The sequence below is a fragment of the Podarcis bocagei genome (assembly GCF_964188305.1).
Source record: "Podarcis bocagei genome assembly, chromosome: 1".
NCBI lineage: Eukaryota > Metazoa > Chordata > Lepidosauria > Squamata > Lacertidae > Podarcis > Podarcis bocagei.
The window spans coordinates 5,004,650-5,026,940 of NC_138125.1; the positions used below are offsets into that span (position 1 = coordinate 5,004,650).

Genomic DNA, 22,291 nt, shown 5'->3' on the forward strand with positions numbered 1-22,291 from the left:
CCCTTGTTCATCTTTAAATATCATTTTTGGAGCCCATTTCTCCTTCACATATATTACCACTCCCCTCTTCTTAACTTTGTCTGATGAGACAAATTCTTGTCCTAACCTTTTATTTGTGAGTAATCTCCTGTGGGCTCTAGTTATGTGAGTTTCTTGTAAACATATCAAATCCAATTGTTCTCTGTTCAAAATATGAAATACTTGTCTTCTCTTCAAAGGCCCATTCAGTCCATTACAATTCCAACTAAGGAATTGCAGAGCCATCTTGTTATTTTCTTAAGGCTCCTCCAACAGCTCCAAGTTGTTGCTCTTCTTCTGACGGTGGTGGTTTTTGTCCAAACGAGAGATTCAGGATATCCAGTGCTCTCCTCTGTTCTGCAAGTACGTCCACAGTCCCCTTCTGTAGGTCCTCCTGATATCTTGCCAGAAATTTGTCTTTATCTTGAATTGTCTTTATTTTCACTTTCTTTGCCTTGTAGTCGAATGACAGTCCTTGTGGGAATTCCCACCTGAAGCGGATCTGATTTTTCTTTAACAAAAGCACCAAATCCTTGTAGAAGTTTCTTAAGTCCAAGATATATTTTGGTATGTCTTTAAAAATCTGTACTGCTGAATTTCCAATTTGGAGGGGTTTTCCAAAGTGTAGTCCTAAAATTTTATCTCTTTCCTCCTTAGATCTGAGTGTGATCAAACAATCTCTTGGTGTCTTTCTATCTTGCTTTTTGCCGAGTCTAAAGGCAGTTGTGATTTTAAAATCGTCTTCCTCCAGGTCCCAGCAATCCGCAAACTCCCGTGTCAAATATTCCACAAGGTTGTCACTTTCATTCTCCGGAATCAGTCTTAATTTTAAGTTTCTCTCTTTCCTCTGTAACTCCCACAAGGCCAAGGTTGCATCATGCTCATAGACCTTCTTGGCAAGTGGCTCTAATTTCTCCTGCGTCTCTCCAGCTGTGGCTTTGGCCTCTTCGGCAATTTGACGCGTGGTGGCATTTTCCTCGACCAATTTATTTATAGATTCTGTATTCTGGTTTAATCTTGTTGATATTTCTGTTAATTTTTGTGTGTTCTCTGAAGTCTGTTTTGTCAAAGACTCCAGAGTCTGGTTTATCTTAAGCAAAGCTTCTGTCACAGCTTCCATAGAAATGGCTGCTCCTTTGTCCTGTCCTGTTGTTCCAGCTAGTCCGGCTGTTACGCCTAAGATCGAACCTCTTCTCTTTGCTTGTTGCAGCTGCAGCTGTTGCTGTTGTTGTTGCTTGGTCTTGGCTCTTGTAGTTATCTCTTCTTGTGGCCCACTCATGTCAAGGTCAATTCCCACGGGATTTATTCTCCCTTGGAAAATTCCACTGTCTTAGGCCGTGCTGGACTTCACTTTATCCTCTAGAGGGAGCAAATCAAAATGGCCATAGAAGGAAATTCAATGTACTAAGAAGGCAGACCGTTTCAAACTTTCAAGTAGATGAGATAGCAGAGGTTTTTTCCTTCAAATAAGTCATGCAGGTAATGGTCAAATTCGCCTCCCCTCTGCCCTGCTTGCTAGAGGGGAGATCAAAGGTTTAAATGTCCGGTTTAGCTGATCAAAGGATGAATTTAAACGGATGCAGGTTTAGAGCTCCGTTGCTTTCACTTTCATGCGGTCGGGGGGAGGCAGACTTCCTTTGTTTAAATCTCCCCCGTTTTTAGCCCAATTTTTAAAATTAAGAAAAGTCCCAGTTATTTTTCAGTTCTTACTCACGGGGAATCAGTCCGAATTTCTTTTCAGGAAGGAATCGGCGCTCTCCGCTTATGGCGACGCGGCTTCACTTCGCAGGCTGGGTAGCGACTCTCAGCACCGCGCTCACTCCCGATGTCGATCCGTAGCCTTTAAAAAGGCTCTTTCACGGTACCGGGGGGCGCAAAGGTGCCCACCGAGTCTCCTTGTTCTCAGGCTTCAGCGCCTGGGATTTTAGGGGTCCCCCGCTTGCCGTAGCGGGTAAGACCCGAACTTGCGAAGCAGTCCTTCTCCGGAGCTCGGAGGTAGGACCGCCATTAAGCGCTGGCACCGACCGGAAGTCTCCAATGTTGGTACTTCTTCTGATTTCCTCTGTGGGGATTTTAAATATCCTTCGACTGAGAAAACAAACGTTCAGCTGAGCGATTTTTTGAGGTTAAAAATCCGTCAATGGGAAATTTCTGTGGTGCCCAACCTCCGTTCTCCCTTGATGTCCTAACGGTTATTCAAGCCCTGTTCTTCCTCCTTCCTTTAGGCTGAGCAACATGGGCATCCCTGGCATCTGGGCATTCCACATTGGCAGCGCCACCCAGCTGGGCAATGTGGTCCCTGCCTCGCTCGGCGGGCTCCCCGCCGCTCCCCCGGAACTCCCCGAGACCAGCTCCACCGGCCACAACTTCCTGGAGCCAGAATACCCTGACCCCAACCTTGACTACGCGGATCCCTTTTACGACGACAGCGAAGACGATTTCGAGTACCTGCCCGTGGTGCCCACTGGGCAGCCGCTCGGACCGGGACCCAGCGCTGCGTCGAACGCCGATGCGCAGGTCGACTACAGCGAGCCAAGGCACTCGGGCGCCAGCCTGGACTCAGAACTGGAGCCCACCTCGCTCTACTCAGCACCCAGCAGCCTCCCTCCGTACTCTGAACTAGATTCGGCCCTCCTGTACCTGGCGGAGCAACTGACGCCACCTTCTGTAGTAGAAGAAAACGCGAGGACCCCTTCACTGCCGCCGGTGTACGAGAGCCCGATCGAGGCCGTCACGGCTGTTCTGCTGAGGGGCCGTGGAGACGGGGGCAGCCTATCCCCGCAGGGAGAAGATACGAGTGACCCTTCGGACCCGGACATCTTCCCAGACTACCCGGAGGGCGAAGTTATTCTCGAAAGCTTCCCAGACACTCCTCCTTTCAGCCACAGGAGACGGGTTGTCGGTGTGGACGAGGATCTCCCCTTTGACCCGGACGGTAAGTTCCTGAGAACATCTTCCTACGCCAGACCTCAGTCTCTGAAACTGGAGATTCTTAGGCAGCAGAATTAATTTCAAATGCAATAAGTGCAGTTTCGTTAATAAGCCTTTGGCTGATTATTCTTCTGCAGCCTTGTGTTTGCGGGAGGGGGGAATGATTGCTCTGTTGATTTTGTTTTCGCCATTTATTTCTGCTTCCGTCTTGCATTTTTTGTCGTGTGAACCGCCCAGAGATCATTTGATGAAGGGAGGAATATACCGTATTTTTCGCTCTATAGGACGCACCTTTTCCCCTCCAAAAACGAAGGGGAAATGTGTGTGTGTCCTATGGAGTGAATACAGGCTCCCTGGCTTCAGCGATAGCAACGCGAAGCCTCTGAAGCCTGCACTCCGGAGGCTTTGCGTTGCTTTTGCTGAAGCCAGGAGTGTCTGGTCTTTGAGGCTGGTGGTGGGGGAAAGCAGCGCTTCCCCCCACCGCCAGCTCCACAGGCTCGGGGGGGGGGAAGCGGGAAGGCACTCGACGCACCCCCCACCTCCTAGAAAAGCCCGCAGGAGCCGCACAGCCTTTAAAGAGCGCACCTCTCTTGGGGGCTTTTCCCCAAGGAGGGAAAAGGGACTGACTGACCGAGTCAGTCCCTTCTCCCTCCTGTGGGCTTTTGCGGGAGATGGGGGAATTCCCCCACCTCCCGCAATAGCAGGGAGAAGGTCTGGGAGAATGCACAGGCTGCGTGCAGCCTGTCCACTGCTCCCAGAGCTTGGGGGGGGGGAATCATATTTTTCCCCTTGATTTCCCCCTCTGAAAACTAGGTGCGCCCTATGGTCAGGTGCGCCCTATAGAGCGGAAAATACGGTAAATGGATTCAATAAATAGATGAAATCAAATAATGATGCACATGGAGTAGAGAAAACGGGCAGAGGAAAGTTTCTCTCCCTCTCTCCTAACACTAGAACTCACAGGCATCCAGGGAAGCTGAAGGTTGGGAGATTTAGGACGGGTAAAAAGGAGGACTTTCGCCCGCAGCGCATAGTGGAACTGTGGAACTCAGTTCACCAGGAGGCAGTAATGGCGATCAACCTAGATGGCTTTAAAAGTGGATTGGACACATTCATGGAGGAGAGGTCTATTGATGGCTAATGGCCAGGATGGCTGTTTATGTCTCCACGGCTGGAGGCATCAGTGCTTCTGAAATATCAATTGCTGAAAACCACAGAAGGGGAGGAAGGGTCTTGTGTTTGAATCCTGTTTGAGAGTTTCCCACAGACATCTGGAGGTGGGCGTGTGTGGAGGACTCCCTGGTCCTGAATGGGGTAACTGTGCCCCTGAAGGACCAGGTGTGCAGCCTGGGAGTCATTTTGGACTCACAGCTGTCCATGGAGGCACAGGTCAATTCTGTCTCCAGGGCGGCTGTCTACCAGCTCCATCTGGTACGCAGGATGAGACCCTCCCTGCCTGTCTCGCCAGAGTGGTGCATGCTCTGGTTATCTCCCGCTTGGACTACTGCAATGCGCTCTACGTGGGGCTACCTTTGAAGGTGACCCGGAAACTACAACTAATCCAGAACGCGGCAGCCAGACTGGTGACTGGGGGTGGCCCGCCGAGACCACATAACACCGGTCTTGAAAGACCTACACTGGCTCCCAGTATGTTTCTGAGCACAATTCAAAGTGTTGGTGCTGACCTTGAAAGCCCTAAACGGCCTCGGTCCTGTATACCTGAAAGGAGCGTCTCCACCCCCATCATTCAGCCCGGACACTGAGGTCCGGCTCCAAGGGCCTTATGGCGGTTCCCTTCCTGTGAGAAGTGAGGTTACAGGGAACCAGACAGAGGGCCTTCTCAGTAGTGGCACCTGCCCTGTGGATGCCCTCCTATCAGATGTCAAAGAAATGAATAACTACTTGACTTTTAGAAGACATCTGAAGGCAGCTCTGGTTAGGGAAGCTTTTTATGTTTAATAGGTTATTGTATTTTAATATTCTGTTGGAAGCTGCCCAGAGTGGCTGGGGAAACCCAGCCAGGTGGGCGGGGTATACATTATTACTATTATTATTATTACCACTGGATGCTGGACTTAGATGGGCTATTGGCCGGACCCAGCAGCCTCTTCTGACATTCTCCTTAGGCATGAGCTCCTCTAGTCCTGAGACAGGGGACGAGTTTGCAGAAGAGTGTGTGCATTTGAGAGAGACAGCGATAGATAGAGAGGCAGAGAGAATCGCCAAATGCTGCCCTTCGTGGTTTTGGGGGCAGGGTGTGCAGTAGAGACAGCTGTTGGCCTGCCATGACAGCTGGCCCTTCAGCGATCTCATTCCAGACCAGCTTGCGGATATTTAGATTGTTGTCTCTCAAGAGCTGCGGTGCGAAGAATTAAGAAGCCATTAGTGGCCGCAGGGAACCCGGCGGTCACAGCCCTCCTCCGTCCATACGAAACAGGATATCCCACAGCTGAGAGACGTCAGCTGAGGCAGCTGCGTATCTGGCCAGACCTGATGGTGTGATTGGGGTGGTGCGCAGAGATGTGGGGAAGAGGAAGACAGAGGGTCAGGGACTGTGCTGGTCCCGGGGGCTAACCGAGAGGCGAGGTCCGAGTCCAGTCCGAGGTCGAGGGTGTGGTATGGAGGCAGTCTGTCAAAGCTGAAGCTGGGTCCAAGGCAGGGAGTCAGGTGAGGTCAGGAGCTCCGGCAGGACAGGGTTCAGGCAGGAACTAGCAATCAATAATGTTGCTCCCGCAACCTGGGCCTGCGGCTGGCTGGCTTTTATCTGTTCCGAGGCATAGAGCGGCCCTGGTCCACAGGTGACTCGCCTGGCCTGGAGGCGAGCACTCCTCCTGCGGGAACTTAGTTCCCTCCGCCTCTCTGCCCTGAGCCTCTACAGCTCAGGAGAGGCTGGAGGGTTACCGGACCCAGAGGCAACCTCCTCTTCCCCTGACGGGGCTGAGAGTGGAGCACCTGCAGGCAATGGGTCCTCCGTCACCTCAGGGGCCAGAGCAGACTCAGCTGGTGCCTGCACCTGAGGATCCAGCGCAGGTGAGGACCCTTCAGGCTCAGGCCCCAGCCCCGGCTCAGCTGGTTCTGGGGGCGGGGACTCCTGTGCAGGCTGGGATCCCTCAGGTTCAGCCTCCGAGTCCAAATCCCAGGCCATCACAGGGACCCTTGGCTAAATGGTCTTGGGGATGGTGGTCGCTGCAGTGCAGCAACGTCTGGGCGTTCAGAGATGCCCCTTCTCTGATCCGCAAAGGTGAGCATGGGAAGCCAGGGGCTCGGCGGAGGTTTTTCAACCCTGGAAGCTCTGAGTTGCGTCAACGAAGTTGAATGCCAACTGAGTAGCAGAGGCTGGTGAATGAGAACCACCGCTTCTAAGATCAAAAAAACAAAAAACGGACGGCATGGTCCTCAGGTGGTGGCAAGTAGGTCCGTGTGAAAATGGGAGCTTAAGGAGCTGTCTTATCATTGGCCGTAATCGTAGAACTGTCGACTTGGAAGGGACCCCAGGGGTCATCTAGACCAACCCCCTGCAATGCAGGCATCTCAGCTAAAGCATCCATGACAGATGGCTGCCCAACCTCTGCTTAAAGCCACCATTCCATTGTTGAACAGCTCTTAGCATCAGAAAGTTCTTCCTAATGTTTAATTGGAATCTCCTTCTTTCTCATTTGAACCCGTTGGTTCAGGTTGTACCCTTTGGAGCAACAGAAAACAAGCTTCCACGAGACAGCCCTCCAGATATTGGAAGGTGGCCATCGTATCGCTTCCCTGATACCTCCTCCTCATTCCCAGTTCCCTGCCTTCAGGGCAGGCTCACAAGGAATGGGAAACTGTACACTAGGGTTACCAGGCGTCCCCGTTTCCCAGGGAGAGTCCCCGGATTTGCGAATAAGTCCCCGGATAAATTCCATCCCCGGAATGTCCCCGGATTTCATCTAATGTCCCTGGGAAACGCAGCGGCGGCAGTCTCAGCAGCCCGGAGCAGTTGGCTCTGGCTGGCTTCAGGAGCTGTGGGCTTTTTCTTTTATTAACGTTCTTATGTCACATATGTATACATTATCATATCACATTACAGTGGTGCCCCGCAAGACGAATGCCTCGCAAGACGGAAAACCCGCTAGACGAAAGGGTTTTCCGTTTTTGAGCTGCTTCGCAAGACGATTTTCCCTATGGGCTTGCTTTGCAAGACGACAATGTCTTGCGAGTGTTCCGATTTTTTTCCGTCCCCCCCCCCATTTTCTAAGCCGCTAATAGCCTTTTAGTCGCTAATCCGCTAAGCCTTTAATAGCCCCTAAGCCTTTAATAGCCGCTAAACTGCTAATAGCGCTAATCCGCTAAGCCGCTAATAGGGTTGCTTTGCAAGACGAAAAAACCGCTAGACAAAGAGACTCGCGGAACGGATTAATTTCGTCTTGCGAGGCACCACTGTATAGGGCATATTCTAATATAATTTCCAACATGTATACAAAGTTTATATGCCAAATTTATGTACCTAAAGAAAGAAAAACAAGGAAAAAACAAAGCCATTTCAAAATAATATTTGTACCAACACTACGGACTTCCTGTCAATCTCGTTGTATATTCTTTTTTTACAAATGAATGTAGTCTTATTATTGTATAGTTCTTTACATTTTACCTAGTATGTTCCTATATCAATATGTATTAGATAATACATCGTTTCTCAACTCAATTTCTCTCCAACGTCAATCGAATGCTAGCATAGATACCGAACCTTTACTATATTTTTGAAGCTATATATCTTATATCTATCCCATTTTCCCATACATTTTTGTTTTGAATTGCATCTCAATCCCCCTGGAATTGACAAATAACCAGCTGTGGGTCTCCTAGCAAAGCTTACTCATATTCAGTGGGAGAAAGTGCCTCAAATACAAAAATATTTGGAATTGGTTCAAGGTACCTGCTCCCACTTCTGGAGAACACAGTGGTCAGTTGGGAATGTAGCTTAATGCGGACATAGAATCGTAGAATTGTAGAACTGAGAGGAATACCAAGGGTCATCTAGTCCAACCCCCTGAAATGCAGGAATCTCAACTGAAGCATCCCTGAGAGATGGCCACCCAACCTCTGCTTAGAAACCTCCAAGGAAGGAGAGTCCACCACCTCCCAAGGGAGACCATTCCACTGTCGAATGGTTCCTACTGTCAGAAAGTTCTTTGTCCTGTTTAGTCAGAATCTCCTTTCTCGTAACTGGAAGCCATTGGTTCGGGTCCTACTCTCCAGATCAGGAGAAAACAAGCTTGTTCCATCTTCCACGGGACAGCCCTTGAGATATTTGAAGATGGTTCCCATATCTCCTCTTCTCCAGTCTAAGCATACCTCAACTGTTCCTCATAAGGCTTGCTTTCCTCACCCTTGGTCGTCTTGGTCGCTCTCTTCACACTTCCCAGCTTAGAATAGCATTAGCTTGTTTCGCCACTGCATCACACTATTGACTCATGTTGCAACCTGGCTGTCATTACCTGGGACTCAGGTGACTGTCATGACTTAAGACTCACTGGAGTCAACAGAGCAGGGAGACATTTCTGAGCATACATTGCTCTCGTACATTGCTTTCACAGCACTAATATTTCTGCTTTGAATCAGTTTCTACTGAACAATAGCTTACTTCTTTGGCGATCCCTTGTAGTTGAGTAAGATTGTCTTCCATAAACACGGTTTTAGCAATGAGTCCGTAAGTGACTATGGAGGCCAATTCTGGATCCACACGTCCTTCCACAGTGGAGACATTGGTTTCCGGGTGGGAGTTGATCATGGTGTGGATTTGCCAAGCGTGCCTTCCTCTTAGCACGTTTCTCCCTTGCGTCCTGAGTTCGAGTGTCTTCAAAGCCCATGACCTTTCCACTGTCGAAACTCTTTCGTTGGAACGACCTTTGGGGTACCCTTCATCTCTGCAGCTATATTATTCTGAGTTGTTTAGGACTTTGTCAATTAACACAAGAACATTGGGCTGGGAGCAAATTGTACCCTAGTGCTGGGCTAGGTGGACCAATATTCAGCATCGTCAAATGTCCTGTGGAGGCCGGGTGAGATTCCCCCCCCCCCATTTTTATTTATTTATTTGGTTTTTCAGATAGAAATTATACAGTCACATACCCAACATACAGCATAAAAGCAAGATTCTAAGGAATCACTTGGACCTCCCCTTTGTGGGTTCTGCTGTTAATCATTCCCTTCTGCATCTTTTATAATAACCCAACTAAATAATAATAATAATAATAATAATAATAATAATAATAATAATAATAATAATTTATTTGTACCCTGCCCATCTGGCTGGGTTTCCCCAGACACTCTGGGCAGCTTCCAACAAAGATCAAAAGTACATGTCACACATTAAAAACTTCTCTGAACAGGGCTGCCTTCAGATGTCTTCTAAATGTCAGGTAGTTGTTTATCTCTTTGACATCTGCTGGGAGGGCGTTCCACAGGGAGGGCGCCACCACCGAGAAGGCCCTTTGCCTGGTTCCCTGTAGCTTTGCTTCTCGCAATGAGGGAACCGCCAGAAGGCCCTCAGCGCTGGACCTCAGCGTCCGGGCAGAACAATGGAGGTGGAGATGCTCCTTCAGGTATACTGGACCGGGGCCGTTTAGGGCTTTAAAGGTCAACACCAATACTATGGATTGTGCTCGGAAATGTACTGGGAGCCAATGTAGGTCCTCAACACCGGCTCACCCCCGTCCCCCAAGAACAGTACTTCTGTCTTGTCAGGATTCAACCTCAATCCGTTAGCCGCCATCCATCCTCCAGCCGCCTCCAGGCACTCACACAGGACCTTCACTGCCTTCACTGGTTCTGATTTGAAAGAGAGGTAGAGCTGGGTATCATCCGCATATTGATGGACACCCAACCCAAACCTCCTGATGATCTCTCCCAACAGATACTCTCCGGTGTATCCAAAATTCACCATTAAGCTACAAGGGATATTCCAATCCTACTCACGATTTTAACTGTTTACAATGGCCTTTAAGATAAGTTATAAATTCCCCCCGTTCCTTATTAAAATGTTGGTCTTCCTGGTTTCTGATTCTCCCAGAGCCAGGTGAGATTCTGAGCCCAGAGGGGGTGGATTGCAGGCCAAACTCTGAGCTCTGTGCGGGAGGGCAAGGTGACACAGCTGTGGCAGCCCGCTCCCTCTGAGATATATAGGATATAAAACAACTTGCGTTTTTTTCATTTAGGGTTCACCTACAGCACTGCCAACGTGGAGACCTGCGAGGACCACCACCGCCAGTGCTCCCTGCATGCCTTCTGCACAGATTACAGCACAGGTTTCTGCTGCCACTGCCAGTCTAAGTTCTACGGGAACGGAAGACACTGCTTGCCGGAAGGTACCGTACTTTTCCGTGTATAAAATGAGGTTTTTTTTAATTTAAAAATTATGTTAAAAATTGTGATGAAAATGATGTATCGGTGGTATATTTTCAGGAGCTGAATAGAGCAAAAGATTGCAAGTCATGGGGATGTGGAAAGTGTGTGTATCAACAATGCATAGTTTATTTTTGGGCTGCTATTTTGTTCATGTTAATATTGTTTTACATATTATACACACTGTGATCGATTTGTTAATATGAGTTTTGCTTTATTTGTGATGTTTAGCTTATTTTAGTTACAGATAGGTAGCCGTGTTGGTCTGCCATAGTCAAAATAAAAAAATTCCTTCCAGTAGCACCTTAAAGACCAACTTAGTTCTTGGTATGAGCTTTCGTGTGCATGCACACTTCTTCAGATATCTGCACAGGTATCTGAAGAAGTGTGCATGCACACGAAAGCTCATACCAAGAACTAACTTAGTTGGTCTTTAAGGTGCTACTGGAAGGAAATTTTTTTTTTTAGCTTATTTTACAGCCGCTGCCTTGTTAGTAGTGTTTTCTAGATGTTTCAGCGGTGGTTTGTTAATAATTCCATATGAGTTACGTTGTGTTTGTTATGTTCTATCACGTTATGCATTGTTTGTAAGCTGCTTTGGGATTCATTTGCATGAAAAGAGGCATAGAAATATGATCCATCAATCAAATCAAACCGTATTTCAAGCCTGAGCTGTATACAAATATATAATTCTGGGGTTGAAGTGTTGAATTCTTCAGAGAATCAGCATGTGGTGTCTGTGGTTACTAGCCATAATGGTGACTTCCAGTTGCTGGAAACCACAGGATTGAATCCTGCCTGCAGGTTCCCCATTGAGGCATCTGGTTGGCTACTGTGAGCTCAGGATGCTGGAATAAATGGGCCCCTGGCCTGATTCTGCAAGCTCCTCTTGTGCTCTTGAATATCAGTTGATGGATATGTGTGCAGGTGCGCAACCTGGGAGTCCTTTTGGACTCACAGCTGTCCATGGAGGCGCAGGTCAGTTCTGTGTCAAGGGCAGCTATCTACCAGCTCCATCTGGTATGCAGGATGAGACCCTCCCTGCCCTCAGACTGTCTCGCCAGAGTGGTGCATGCTCTGGTTATCTCCCACTTGGACTACTGCAATGCGCTCTACGTGGGGTTACCTTTGAAGGTGGCCCGGAAACTGCAACTAATCCAGAATGCGGCAGCCGGACTGGTGACTGGGAGCGGCCGCCAAGACCATATAACACCGGTCTTGAAAGACCTACATTGGCTCTCAGGGCGTTTCTGAGCACAATTCAAAGTGTTGCTGCTGACCTTGAAAGCCCTAAACGGCCTCGGTCCAGTATACCTGAAGGAGCGTCTCCACCCCCATCGTTCTGCCCGGACACTGAGGTCCAGCGCCGAGGGCCTTCTGGCGGTTCTCTCCCTGTGAGAAGCAAAGCTACAGGGAACCAGGCAGAGGGCCTTCTTGGTGGTGGCGCCCGCCCTGTGGAACGCCCTCCCACCAGATGCCAAGGAAATAAACAACTATCTGACATTTAAAAGACATCTGAAGGCAGCCCTGTTTAGGGAAGCTTCTTAACGTGTAATATTTTGTCATGTTCTTAATATTCTGTTGGGAGCCACCCAGTGTGGCTTGGACAACCCAATCAGATGGGTATAAATAAATAAATAAATTATTATTATTATTATTATTATTATTATTATTATTATTAATTTATCATGTTCTTAATATTCTGTTGAGAGCCGCCCAGTGTGGCTCGGGCAATCCAGCCAGATGGGTATAAATAAATTAATTATTATTATTATTATTATTATTATTGTCAGAGCTGCTTGAAGATCCTAGCTCACAGAGGATCACGCTAGCCAGCGATCATTGAGTAAAAGTCTTTATTGAATTGCAGTTTCCATTCTCACGCTGCTGCGCGCAACTCTACGTCTAGTAGCTAGATCGGCGAAGCTCCGTCTGAGTCTCCGCCCCTTGTGCACCAACTTAATATCCTAGCCCTGCTCCACCTTTTCCGCCTGACTGTCCTCCTCTGGGTCCCTCTACCCCCCGGGGTTTCTTCCTTCCTGGATTCTTCTGACGCTGACCCGGACCCTCCTGCCTCCTTGCGCCGGGCTTTAGGACCTGGTTCCCTTTCCGGGCTGCTTACTGCGCCGCCTTCCTCTGCATTTGAACTTGGCGCGCGCGCCCAACCTTCCACTTTCCTCTTAACCGTTTCTTCGCTCCCCGATGGAGGTGTGGCCACTCCTGACTCATGCCCTCCCTCCTGTGGTGAGCTGCCAGCGCTTGCCCCCTGGCTCCCTTCTTCTTCCCTGCTCCCTGGCGGTGACGCTGGTCCCGATTTCCAACTGCTCTCCCCTGAGTCCCCTCTGGCTCTATCTTCCTGGGGTGCCCCCCTAGACTCCCCCCTTGCCCTGGCCACTGGTGCTCCTTTCTGTGAATCCTCTGATTCACTGGAAAGACTAGGAGATCTCGGGTCGTCGTCATCACTCATCTTTTCTTCTGCCTCCTCCCCTTCGCTCTCTGTTTCCTCCCTTGGCCTTGCCTCTGCTCCTAAATCCCTGACATCCATCCCCCCCTCGAAGCCCCCCATTCCCCCCTCCCCTCCTTCCGGTGCTGGAGCTGGGTGCTGCTGTTGCAAAGGGACGAACGTCGGATATCGTTCGCTTCCCGTGGCGGGCCTCCATCTGAAGTCTCGCGGGTCTCCCTCCCTGCTCTCGTCGACGACGGTCACCTCCGCTTCCATCTCTGTGCCGCCGTGCTCGAAACCAGGGTCGTCCCCGAAAACGTCCATGTCCGTTTCTCCCTCACTTCCTCCTGGCGGCGTTGCTCGTCCTGGGCCTTCCAGCCACCTTCTGCGGAACTGCTCCTCTGGTCTATCGTCCCACCAATACGAGGGTTCTGATGCAGATCCCGAGGGTGACCCCTCCGGGAAACGGACGTCTTGTGTCGGGTCCTCTTCCGAGTCGAACCCCCGGAAAGTGCTGGCCGAAAGCGTGGGCGTGAAAAGCCAGTCGTCGAAAAAGTCTGCTGGCATAGGTCTATGTGGGAAGAGGGCATGAAACTCGTCTTTGAGTAGAGGTTCGTCCAAGGCGTAGCCCGGCACCCAGCTGTTCGCACTGGCCGGGGTGCCCTCCTTGGCGAGAAAGTATTCTACCCCCTCTTCCCCCCATCTGGAGTCCAAAATCTCCGTGACTTCGTTGATGCGCTCCTTCTGTGCCACTCCCGCGTGCCCTGTTCTGTCTCTGACTGGACTCGGCGCCGTTCCGGGTTCCTGGAACCTGTGCGGTGCCTTGTAGGGAGTGAGCACCGATCTGTGGAACACCGGATGCATTCTGGAACCCTCCGGAAGTGCCAGTCTGAAAGCTACCGGGTTGACCTGCTCTTCGACTTGGTAGGGCCCCAGTTGTTTATGCCCTAGTTTCTTCTTGGCCAACGACCTGGCCGGCACTGCGTGGGCTGCTAACCAGACCCAGTCTCCCACGTGGAGCTCTTCGCCAACCCTTCTGTGTCTGTCCGCTTGTACCTTGTATGCGTGTTTGGCCAGCTCCAGGTGGCGCCTCAGCTGATCGTGGACTTCCTGCAGCTCCGACGCGAACGCATCTGCCGTCTGCGGCTCCCCCTCCCCCATTCTTTCCAGTCCCGGGAAGGTTCTGGGGTGCCTCCCGTTGTTGGCGAAGAACGGCGTGACCCCCGTGGACACGTGCTTCGTGTTGTTGTAGGCGAACTCGGCAAGCGGCAGGTAATCCACCCATGTCGCAGGCTGTTGATTCGCATAGCATCTCAGGTACTGCTGCATGATGGCATTGACCCGCTCCGCTTGCCCGTTGGTCTGCGGGTGTCTCGCCGACGCCAGGTTGATCTTGACGTTCAGGAAGCCCATCAGCTTCTGCCAGAAATTCGAGATGAACTGCCGCCCGCGGTCGGACAGAATGGACCGTGGCAGACCGTGAACCTTGAACACGTGGTCTATGAACAGTTTGGCGGTTTGCTCCGCCGTGGCCACCTTAGCACACGGAATGAAATGGGCCATCTTGGAAAACAGGTCCACCACCACCAGCACTGCCGTCTTGCCCCTCGAGCTGGGCAGATCTGTGACAAAGTCCAGAGCCACCCTTTCCCAAGGTTCGACCGGAGTTTGCAGCGGTTCCAACAGTCCGGCCGGCGGTCTGTGCACTGGTTTGGCCCTCTGGCAGGTGTCACACCTCGCCACGTAGTCTGCGACCTCCCCTCTCATTCCAGGCCACCAGAAATCCCTGGCTACTAATTCCACCGTCTTCTCCTTGCCAAAGTGCCCGGCCGTGGGCGCGTCGTGCAGCTGCTGCAGCACCTTGGCGCGAAGGTCGTCTCCCGGCACGTAGATGGCCCCTTTACGGATGAGCAATCCATCTCGTAGCTGGAAACCGTCGGCCACAGCCTTGCCCCTTTGCACCTCTGCCATCTTTGCTTGCGCGAAGGAGTCATCCTGCAACGCTCGTCGCACCGCCTCCAGGTCCACGGTGGCCGCGGTGCACGCCCATACTGTTGGTGCGAAGATGTGCATGGCTGCCGCTGGCGTTGCGTCCTCCAGATACTGTGGCTTACGGGAGAGGGCGTCCGCCATGATGTTAGTGTCCCCCGGGACATACTCTATGCGGAAGTCGAAGTTCGCAAAAAACTCAGCCCAGCGTATCTGCCTCTGGTTTAGGAACTGTGCCGTGCGCCAGTGCTCCAGATTCTTGTGGTCCGTGCAAACCTGCACCGTGTGCTTGGCGCCGATCAGGAAGTGCCGCCACGCTTTGAACGCTGCATGAATGGCCAGCAACTCCCTGTCCCAGATGGTGTAGTTCTGCTCGGACTTGCTGAGCTTCCTGGAGTAAAACGCTCCCGGTCGCCACACCCCCTGCTGGTCCTTTTGCAGCAGGACCGCCCCCACGGCTCTGTCCGAGGCGTCTGTCTCCACCCTCATCGGCCTGCTGGGGTTGACGTGAAGCAGCTGCTCTTCCGACGCGAAGAGACGCTTGAGTGCCTGAAAGGACTGCTCCGCCTCCTCCGTCCAAACGAACTTCTTTTTCTTGGAGCTAAGCGTGTCTGTGATGGCCGCTGTCTGCATAGCGAAGCCCTTGATAAACTTGCGATAGAAGTTCGCAAAGCCGACAAACCTTTGGACCTCTTTCCGGTTGCGTGGGCTCTTCCAGTCCAATACCGCTCGAACCTTGGCGCTGTCCATGGCGAGCCCCTTGTCAGACAACTTGTAGCCCAGAAAATCCACCTCCGTCACGTCGAATTGGCACTTCTCCAGCTTGGCGTAGAGCCTATGTTGCTTTAGTCTGGTCAGCACTTCCTTGACGTGCCTGTCATGCTCCTGCTGCGATTCCGAAAAGATCAGGATGTCATCTAAGAAACAGACGCACGTCTTGTAGAGAAGTCCCGCCAACACGTGATGCATGAAAGCTTGAAAAACGTGGGAGCCATTTTGCAGTCCAAAAGGCATAACTCTGTATTCGTAGGTACCCAGTGGCGTGAACATGGCCGTCTTCCACTCATCCCCCTCCCGCATGCGAATGAGGTTGTACGCCCCTCGCAGGTCTAATTTGGTGAACACTTTTCCCTTCCGCACCTTCGCCAGGAGGTCGTCGATTCGGGGCATGGGGAAGTCCGACGGCTTGGTCACACTGTTTAAAATGCGATAGTCCACGACCAGTCTTTTTTGGGGCGTGTCTCGCTTTTTAACAAAGAATACAGGACTGCCCCCCGCTGCCTTGGACTCTCGGATGAAACCGCGCTCCAAATTATGATCGATGAACTCTTTGAGTTCCTGCAGCTCGTCCTCCAACATGGAATACAGTTTCCCTTTAGGCAGCGCCGCCCCCGGCAGCAGGTCAATTTTGCAGTCATATGGTCTGTGAGGGGGTAGCCTGTCTGCCTCCTTCTCGCAGAAAACTTCCAAAAATTCTGCGTACTTGTGGGGAATCGCTTGCAGCGTGCCTAGCAGCAGCTGTGACTCCTCTTCCTCTCCTTCCTGCCGGTGCACGATGCAGTGTTCAGCACAAAAGGAAGAGCCGAAGACCAGCTGCCTCTGGTACCAAGCCAGCGTTGGGCTGTGCTTGTCCAGCCAACTCATTCCCAATACAATGGGCGTATCCGATAGTTGAGTGACATTGAAGCTGATGATTTCTTTGTGATTCCCAAGTCGCATCGCCATTGGCGGCGTCTGCTTCACCACTTGCCCCCCTAGCAACTCCCTGCCATCCACCGTGACAACCTGCAGGGGCAGTGTGGCCGGCAGCAACTGTATAGCGTGCCGGTCGACAAAGTCCTGCCCTATAAAGTCCGCGTTGCTGCCCGAGTCCACTGTGATGGGCACGTCCATGGTGATTCCATTGGGCAGCTGGAGAGATGCGGTGAGCCTCACCACTGGTTTGGGCGGGAGGGGGTTCACGGGCTGTAAAATCTCTGGGGACTGCGGCACTAACACGTCTGGCTGGGCCCCAGGGCCTCTTCCTCCAGCCAGACTGCTTCGTTTCCCTGCTGTGTTCCTCCTTGCTGCGTTGCTGCAGTCACCATTGCCGAGGCTGCAGTGAGCTTGTGGAGCCTCTGGGGACACTCTTTCGCCATATGCCCTGGCTCCTCACAGACGTAACACTTCCTGTTCCCTCTAGGAGGCTTCGCTTTCACTGCTGCCGGTGCTAGGGCTCTGGTTGCTGACTGAGCCCTTGCACCTCCAACCTCCATAGGTTCGGCTCCTCCTCCTGGCGGAGGCGTGGATTGCGCCCGCGCTGCTTCTCTGGGAAGGAAAAAGGGGCCCCTGGCTGGTTCGCGCCCTCCACGCCCTTCGTCCCTGCTCCACGGGCGTTCTTCCAGCCTCACCCCCACTGCCAGTGCCCTCTGAACGACCTCCTGGGTGGTTCGGGGTCTCTCCCCCCTCGCGATCTCATCTTTAATCGAGCTGTGCAACCCCTCCCAAAAGAGGTCTCTTACAGGGGCCGAATCTCTGTCCCATTCCAGGGCACTGACCAAGGCGAAAAAGCGGGCATGGTACTGCCTGACGCTGGCCCTCCCTTGTCTTAGCCCATGCACCTCCTTCCGGGCAAGATCCACGTCAATGCTTGATAAAAAACACCCATCCATCTCTTTAATAAAGGCATCTGCATTCTGGAGCGCCGGATCCTTATCTCTCCATAAATTGCGTAGCCATGCTTTAGCATCCCCATGCAAATGAGACATGATGAATCCCACTCTCTCTTGCTCATCTCTAAAGTCTTTATGCAGCAGTTGCAGTGCGCACAGTACGTCTGCTCTAAAGTTGGGATACTGTTGCAGGTTCCCATCGAAGTGAGAGACCAGCCCGCCTGTGCGTCTCGCCAACCCAATTCCCTCCTGCCGGGGTGTCTGCTTTGTCAGCACATCTAACCTGACCTGGAGATCCCTGCAGGCGGCAGCTGCCTCCTCCTCTCTCTTCCTGGATGCGAGAGCCTCGGCATTCAGTTGTGCCACTGCTTTTCTGAGTTCCTCTATCTGCTGCTCCGCCGTCATGTCGTCTGCCGTTCGTGAGCTCGCTAGTGGGCACCTGCTTCTCTCCCCTCCTCGAGGTTGTAGATGCCCACAATTGAGAGAGACGGAGCTTACTGTCAGAGCTGCTTGAAGATCCTAGCTCACAGAGGATCACGCTAGCCAGCGATCATTGAGTAAAAGTCTTTATTGAATTGCAGTTTCCATTCTCACGCTGCTGCGCGCAACTCTACGTCTAGTAGCTAGATCGGCGAAGCTCCGTCTGAGTCTCCGCCCCTTGTGCACCAACTTAATATCCTAGCCCTGCTCCACCTTTTCCGCCTGACTGTCCTCCTCTGGGTCCCTCTACCCCCCGGGGTTTCTTCCTTCCTGGATTCTTCTGACGCTGACCCGGACCCTCCTGCCTCCTTGCGCCGGGCTTTAGGACCTGGTTCCCTTTCCGGGCTGCTTACTGCGCCGCCTTCCTCTGCATTTGAACTTGGCGCGCGCGCCCAACCTTCCACTTTCCTCTTAACCGTTTCTTCGCTCCCCGATGGAGGTGTGGCCACTCCTGACTCATGCCCTCCCTCCTGTGGTGAGCTGCCAGCGCTTGCCCCCTGGCTCCCTTCTTCTTCCCTGCTCCCTGGCGGTGACGCTGGTCCCGATTTCCAACTGCTCTCCCCTGAGTCCCCTCTGGCTCTATCTTCCTGGGGTGCCCCCCTAGACTCCCCCCTTGCCCTGGCCACTGGTGCTCCTTTCTGTGAATCCTCTGATTCACTGGAAAGACTAGGAGATCTCGGGTCGTCGTCATCACTCATCTTTTCTTCTGCCTCCTCCCCTTCGCTCTCTGTTTCCTCCCTTGGCCTTGCCTCTGCTCCTAAATCCCTGACAATTATTATTATTATTATTATTATTTCTTAATATTCTGTTGGGAGCCGCCCAGTGTGGCTTGGACAACCCAGTCAGATGGGCGGGGTACAAACAATAAAGTGATGATGATGGTGGTGGTGGTGATTCTGCTTTGGCTAAAAGTCTCCTCTGGCTTTCTCAGGCGCTGCTCACCGTCTCAACGGCAAGGTGAGCGGAGACCTGCTGGTGGGCCGGACGCCACTGCGCTTTGGAGAAGTGGACATGCATGCCTACATTGTCGGCAATGACGGGCGAGCCTACACGGCCATCAGCCACATCCCTCAGCCAGCCGCCAGGTCTCTGATGCCTCTGGCTCCCATCGGGGGATTTTTCGGCTGGCTTTTTGCTCTGGAGAAACCGGGCTACAAAAATGGCTTCAGGATCGCTGGTGAGTCCCCAGGGAGAACAGGTGAGGGTGGACGCCAGGGGCAGGAGAACTTCAAGCCTGGGGGCCGCCAGAACTCTCAACCCATCCCTCAGGCTTCTCCCCAGGCCACAACCCTCACGAACCCTGCCTCCCATCTTTTTTTTAAAGCATAGAACCCACGTAGCTACGGGACCGCCTCTCCTGGTATGCCCTGCAGAGGACCTTAAGGTCCACAAATGACAACATTTTGGAGGTCCCAAGTCGCAAGGCGGTTAGATTGGTCTCAACTAGGGCCAGGGCCTTTTCAGTACTGGCCCCGACTTGGTGGAACGCTCTGTCCCAAGAGACTAGGGCCCTGAGGGACTTGACATCTTTCCGCAGGGCCTGCAAGACAGAGCTGTTCTGCCTGGCCTTTGGTTTGGACTCGGTCTGACCCTTATGTTTCCCTCCCCTTACGGTTTTGATTTATGGGCTACTTTTAAAATGAGAGGGACATGGGTGGAACTGTGGGTTAAACCACAGAGCCTAGGACTTTCCGATCAGAAGGTTGGCGGTTTGAATCCCTGCGACGGGGTGAGCTCCTGTTGCTCGGTCCCAGCTCCTGCCAACCTAGCAGTTCAAAAGCACGTCAAAGTGCAAGTAGATAAATAGGTACCACTCCAGTGGGAAGGTAAATGGTGTTTCCGTGCGCTGCTCTGGTTCGCCAGAAGCGGCTTAGTCATGCTGGCCACATGACCCGGAAGCTGTATGCCGGCTCCCTCGGCCAATAAAGCGAGATGAGTGCCGCAACCCCAGAGTCGTCCGTGACTGGACCTAATGGTCAGGGGTCCCTTTACCTTTACCTTTAAAATGAGGCTGCATTTTAAATTGCATTTTAACCTGTACTTTAAATTGGTTTGCCCCCCTATTATGTTTTTACTGTGATTTTATTGGTGTTAGCTGCCCTGAGCCCGGCTCTGGCTGGGGAGGGCAGGGTATAAATAAAATTTATTATTATTATTATTATTATTTGCAACATAAGGTAAAGGTAAAGGTAAAAGGACCCCTGACCATTAGGCCAGCATGACTAAGGCGCTTCTGGCAAACCAGGGCAGCGCATGGAAATTTCATTTACCTTCCCGCCGGAGCGGTACCTATTTATCTACTGGCACTTTGAGGTGCTTTCGAACTGCTAGGTGGGCAGGAGCAGGGAATGAGAAACAGGAGCTCACCCCATCGCGGGGATTCGAACCGCCAACCTTCTGATCGGCAAGTCTTAGGCTCTGTGGTTTAACCCACAGCGCCACCCTTGTCCCTATTTGCAACATATGAAGCAATAAAACCCAAACTCTTTTGCAGAAAGATAATAAAAGGCAATGTATCAAAAGGAAAGAAAAAGCTGTCTCTTGAGCGGCGGCAGCCCGAGCGAGCTCCTTCTCTGCAGAACTTCTCAGGCGTTAAGTTCGACAGAGGGGTGGGAAATGGCAGCCTGGGATTTTGTGGCGGTCCCTAAAATTGTGGGGCTCCTTCCCCACAGACTTGCACCCGGTACCTTCATTGTCTGCCTCTATCCTGTGCAAAAGACACACCTGTTTATCCTGGCAGTTAAGGTTGCTCTGCGTTTCAATTTACCTGGACTGCATTGCTTTTGTTGAACATTCTTTTAATAATTATATAAGCTGTTTTGACTTGCATGGTTACATTGTACTGTGGAGAGTGTATTAACTTATGGACCATGTGTGTGGTTTGGGAGCTGCACGGTCAGGGGAAAAACAATGCTGTCCAGGGTTGTAAAGACTGCGGAGAGAATAACTGGGTGCACTCTTCCCACCTTGGATCAAATCTATGCTTCCAGGTGCCATAAGAAAGCTGCAGAGATAGTGCAAGATAGTGCGCACCCCGGAAATGATCTCTTTCAGCTTCTGCCTTCTGGATGAAGGTGCAGGGTTATAAAGACTAGGACTAGCCGCCTGAGAAACAGTTTCTATCCAAATGCTATTTTGGTTTTAAACGCAGTGTAAGGTAGTCTCTGTGGGAGTATATTGTATTTAATTATGGGGTATCAGAGTTTTTAGGGGGTTAACCAGGCTGGGATAGCAGGCTTGTGGGTTTCTGAATGTCTGAATGTAGATTTTTTCAATTCTGTTGTTCTGTATGGGACAATGACAATAAAGATTATCTTATCGTATGTTGCTGGTTATGTTGTCCCAGGAACCTTATGGCAAAAGGTGGTTAAGAAAGATAATTTTAAAATAAATACAAATAAAATATTCCGGGTCTTTCCCTCTCCCCACAACAGGTGCTAAATTCACTCACCATTTTGAAGCCACTTTCTACCCTGGAGAGGAAAAGGTTTCGGTCAAGCAAACCGCCGACGGGCTGGATGCAGAGAATTACCTCAGCGTTCGGACTGAAATTCAAGGTCAGGTGCCCTACATCCCTGAGGATTTCACCGTCCACATTGCACCTTTCAAGGAGATCTACCACTACTCAGATTCAGGTATGGACGAGCCCGGGCTCAGTTTGACCGTAAGAAGCTGCGTTGTGTTTTGCACTTTGCAAAATCGTCTTTCCCCCCGCGAATAGGAATCAATTTCGTACGCCGAGCATTCCAAAGTTCTTCAGCAGGAAAAAGACATAGTTTGCAGCAAAAAGTGTGTTCTGTGAAGAGTCTCATAACCAGCAAGATGGTCAGTCAGTAATAATAATAATAATAATAATAATAATAATAATAATAATAATAATAATTCAAATCCCCGCTTGGCCCTGAAGCCAGTCAGCGTAGGCAGGGCTGAGTTAGATGGAGCAAGCGTGTATTGTATTTAATTATGGGGTATCAGAGTTTTTAGGGGGCTAACCAGGCTAGGATAGCTGGGATAGCAGCCTTGTTGGTTTCTGAATGTATGGGACAATGACAATAAAGATTATCGTATCGTATCCTATGTTCCTAGCTGGAGCTAGCACCCCATATTCTTCTAAATGTGTTTGTGGGAAGGGTGTTATTGATCTGTGTTGTTCTTGTTTGTGTTTTTATTGTGCATTTTACGTTTTGATCTTGTGTTTTTATGCTGTGAACCATCCTGAGAGGTGAAGGGCTGTATGTAAATTTAAATACCGTATTTTTCGCTCTATAAGATGCACCTTTTCCCTCCTAAAAAGTAAGGGGAAATGTGTGTGCATCTTATGGAACGAATGCAGGCTGCGCAGCTATCCCAGAAGCCAGAACAGCTGTGCAGCGCTCCCTCTCCCTGTTCTAGCTTCTGGCTT

The 22,291-nt window shown here is 51.2% G+C and overlaps 1 protein-coding gene across 1 annotated transcript in view; it reads left to right on the forward strand.

Annotated features, from left to right (window-relative positions):
- The window catches only part of NID2 (nidogen 2), a 100,401-nt gene that overhangs the window by 36,194 nt on the left and 41,916 nt on the right, over positions 1–22,291 (forward strand). Inside the window, exons 4-7 of the mRNA XM_081191170.1 lie at positions 2,244–2,953; positions 10,140–10,289; positions 18,821–19,066; positions 21,324–21,524. Of these exons, the coding sequence (XP_081047296.1) occupies positions 2,244–2,953; positions 10,140–10,289; positions 18,821–19,066; positions 21,324–21,524 (1,307 nt within the window). The remainder of the gene's footprint in view (positions 1–2,243; positions 2,954–10,139; positions 10,290–18,820; positions 19,067–21,323; positions 21,525–22,291) is intronic.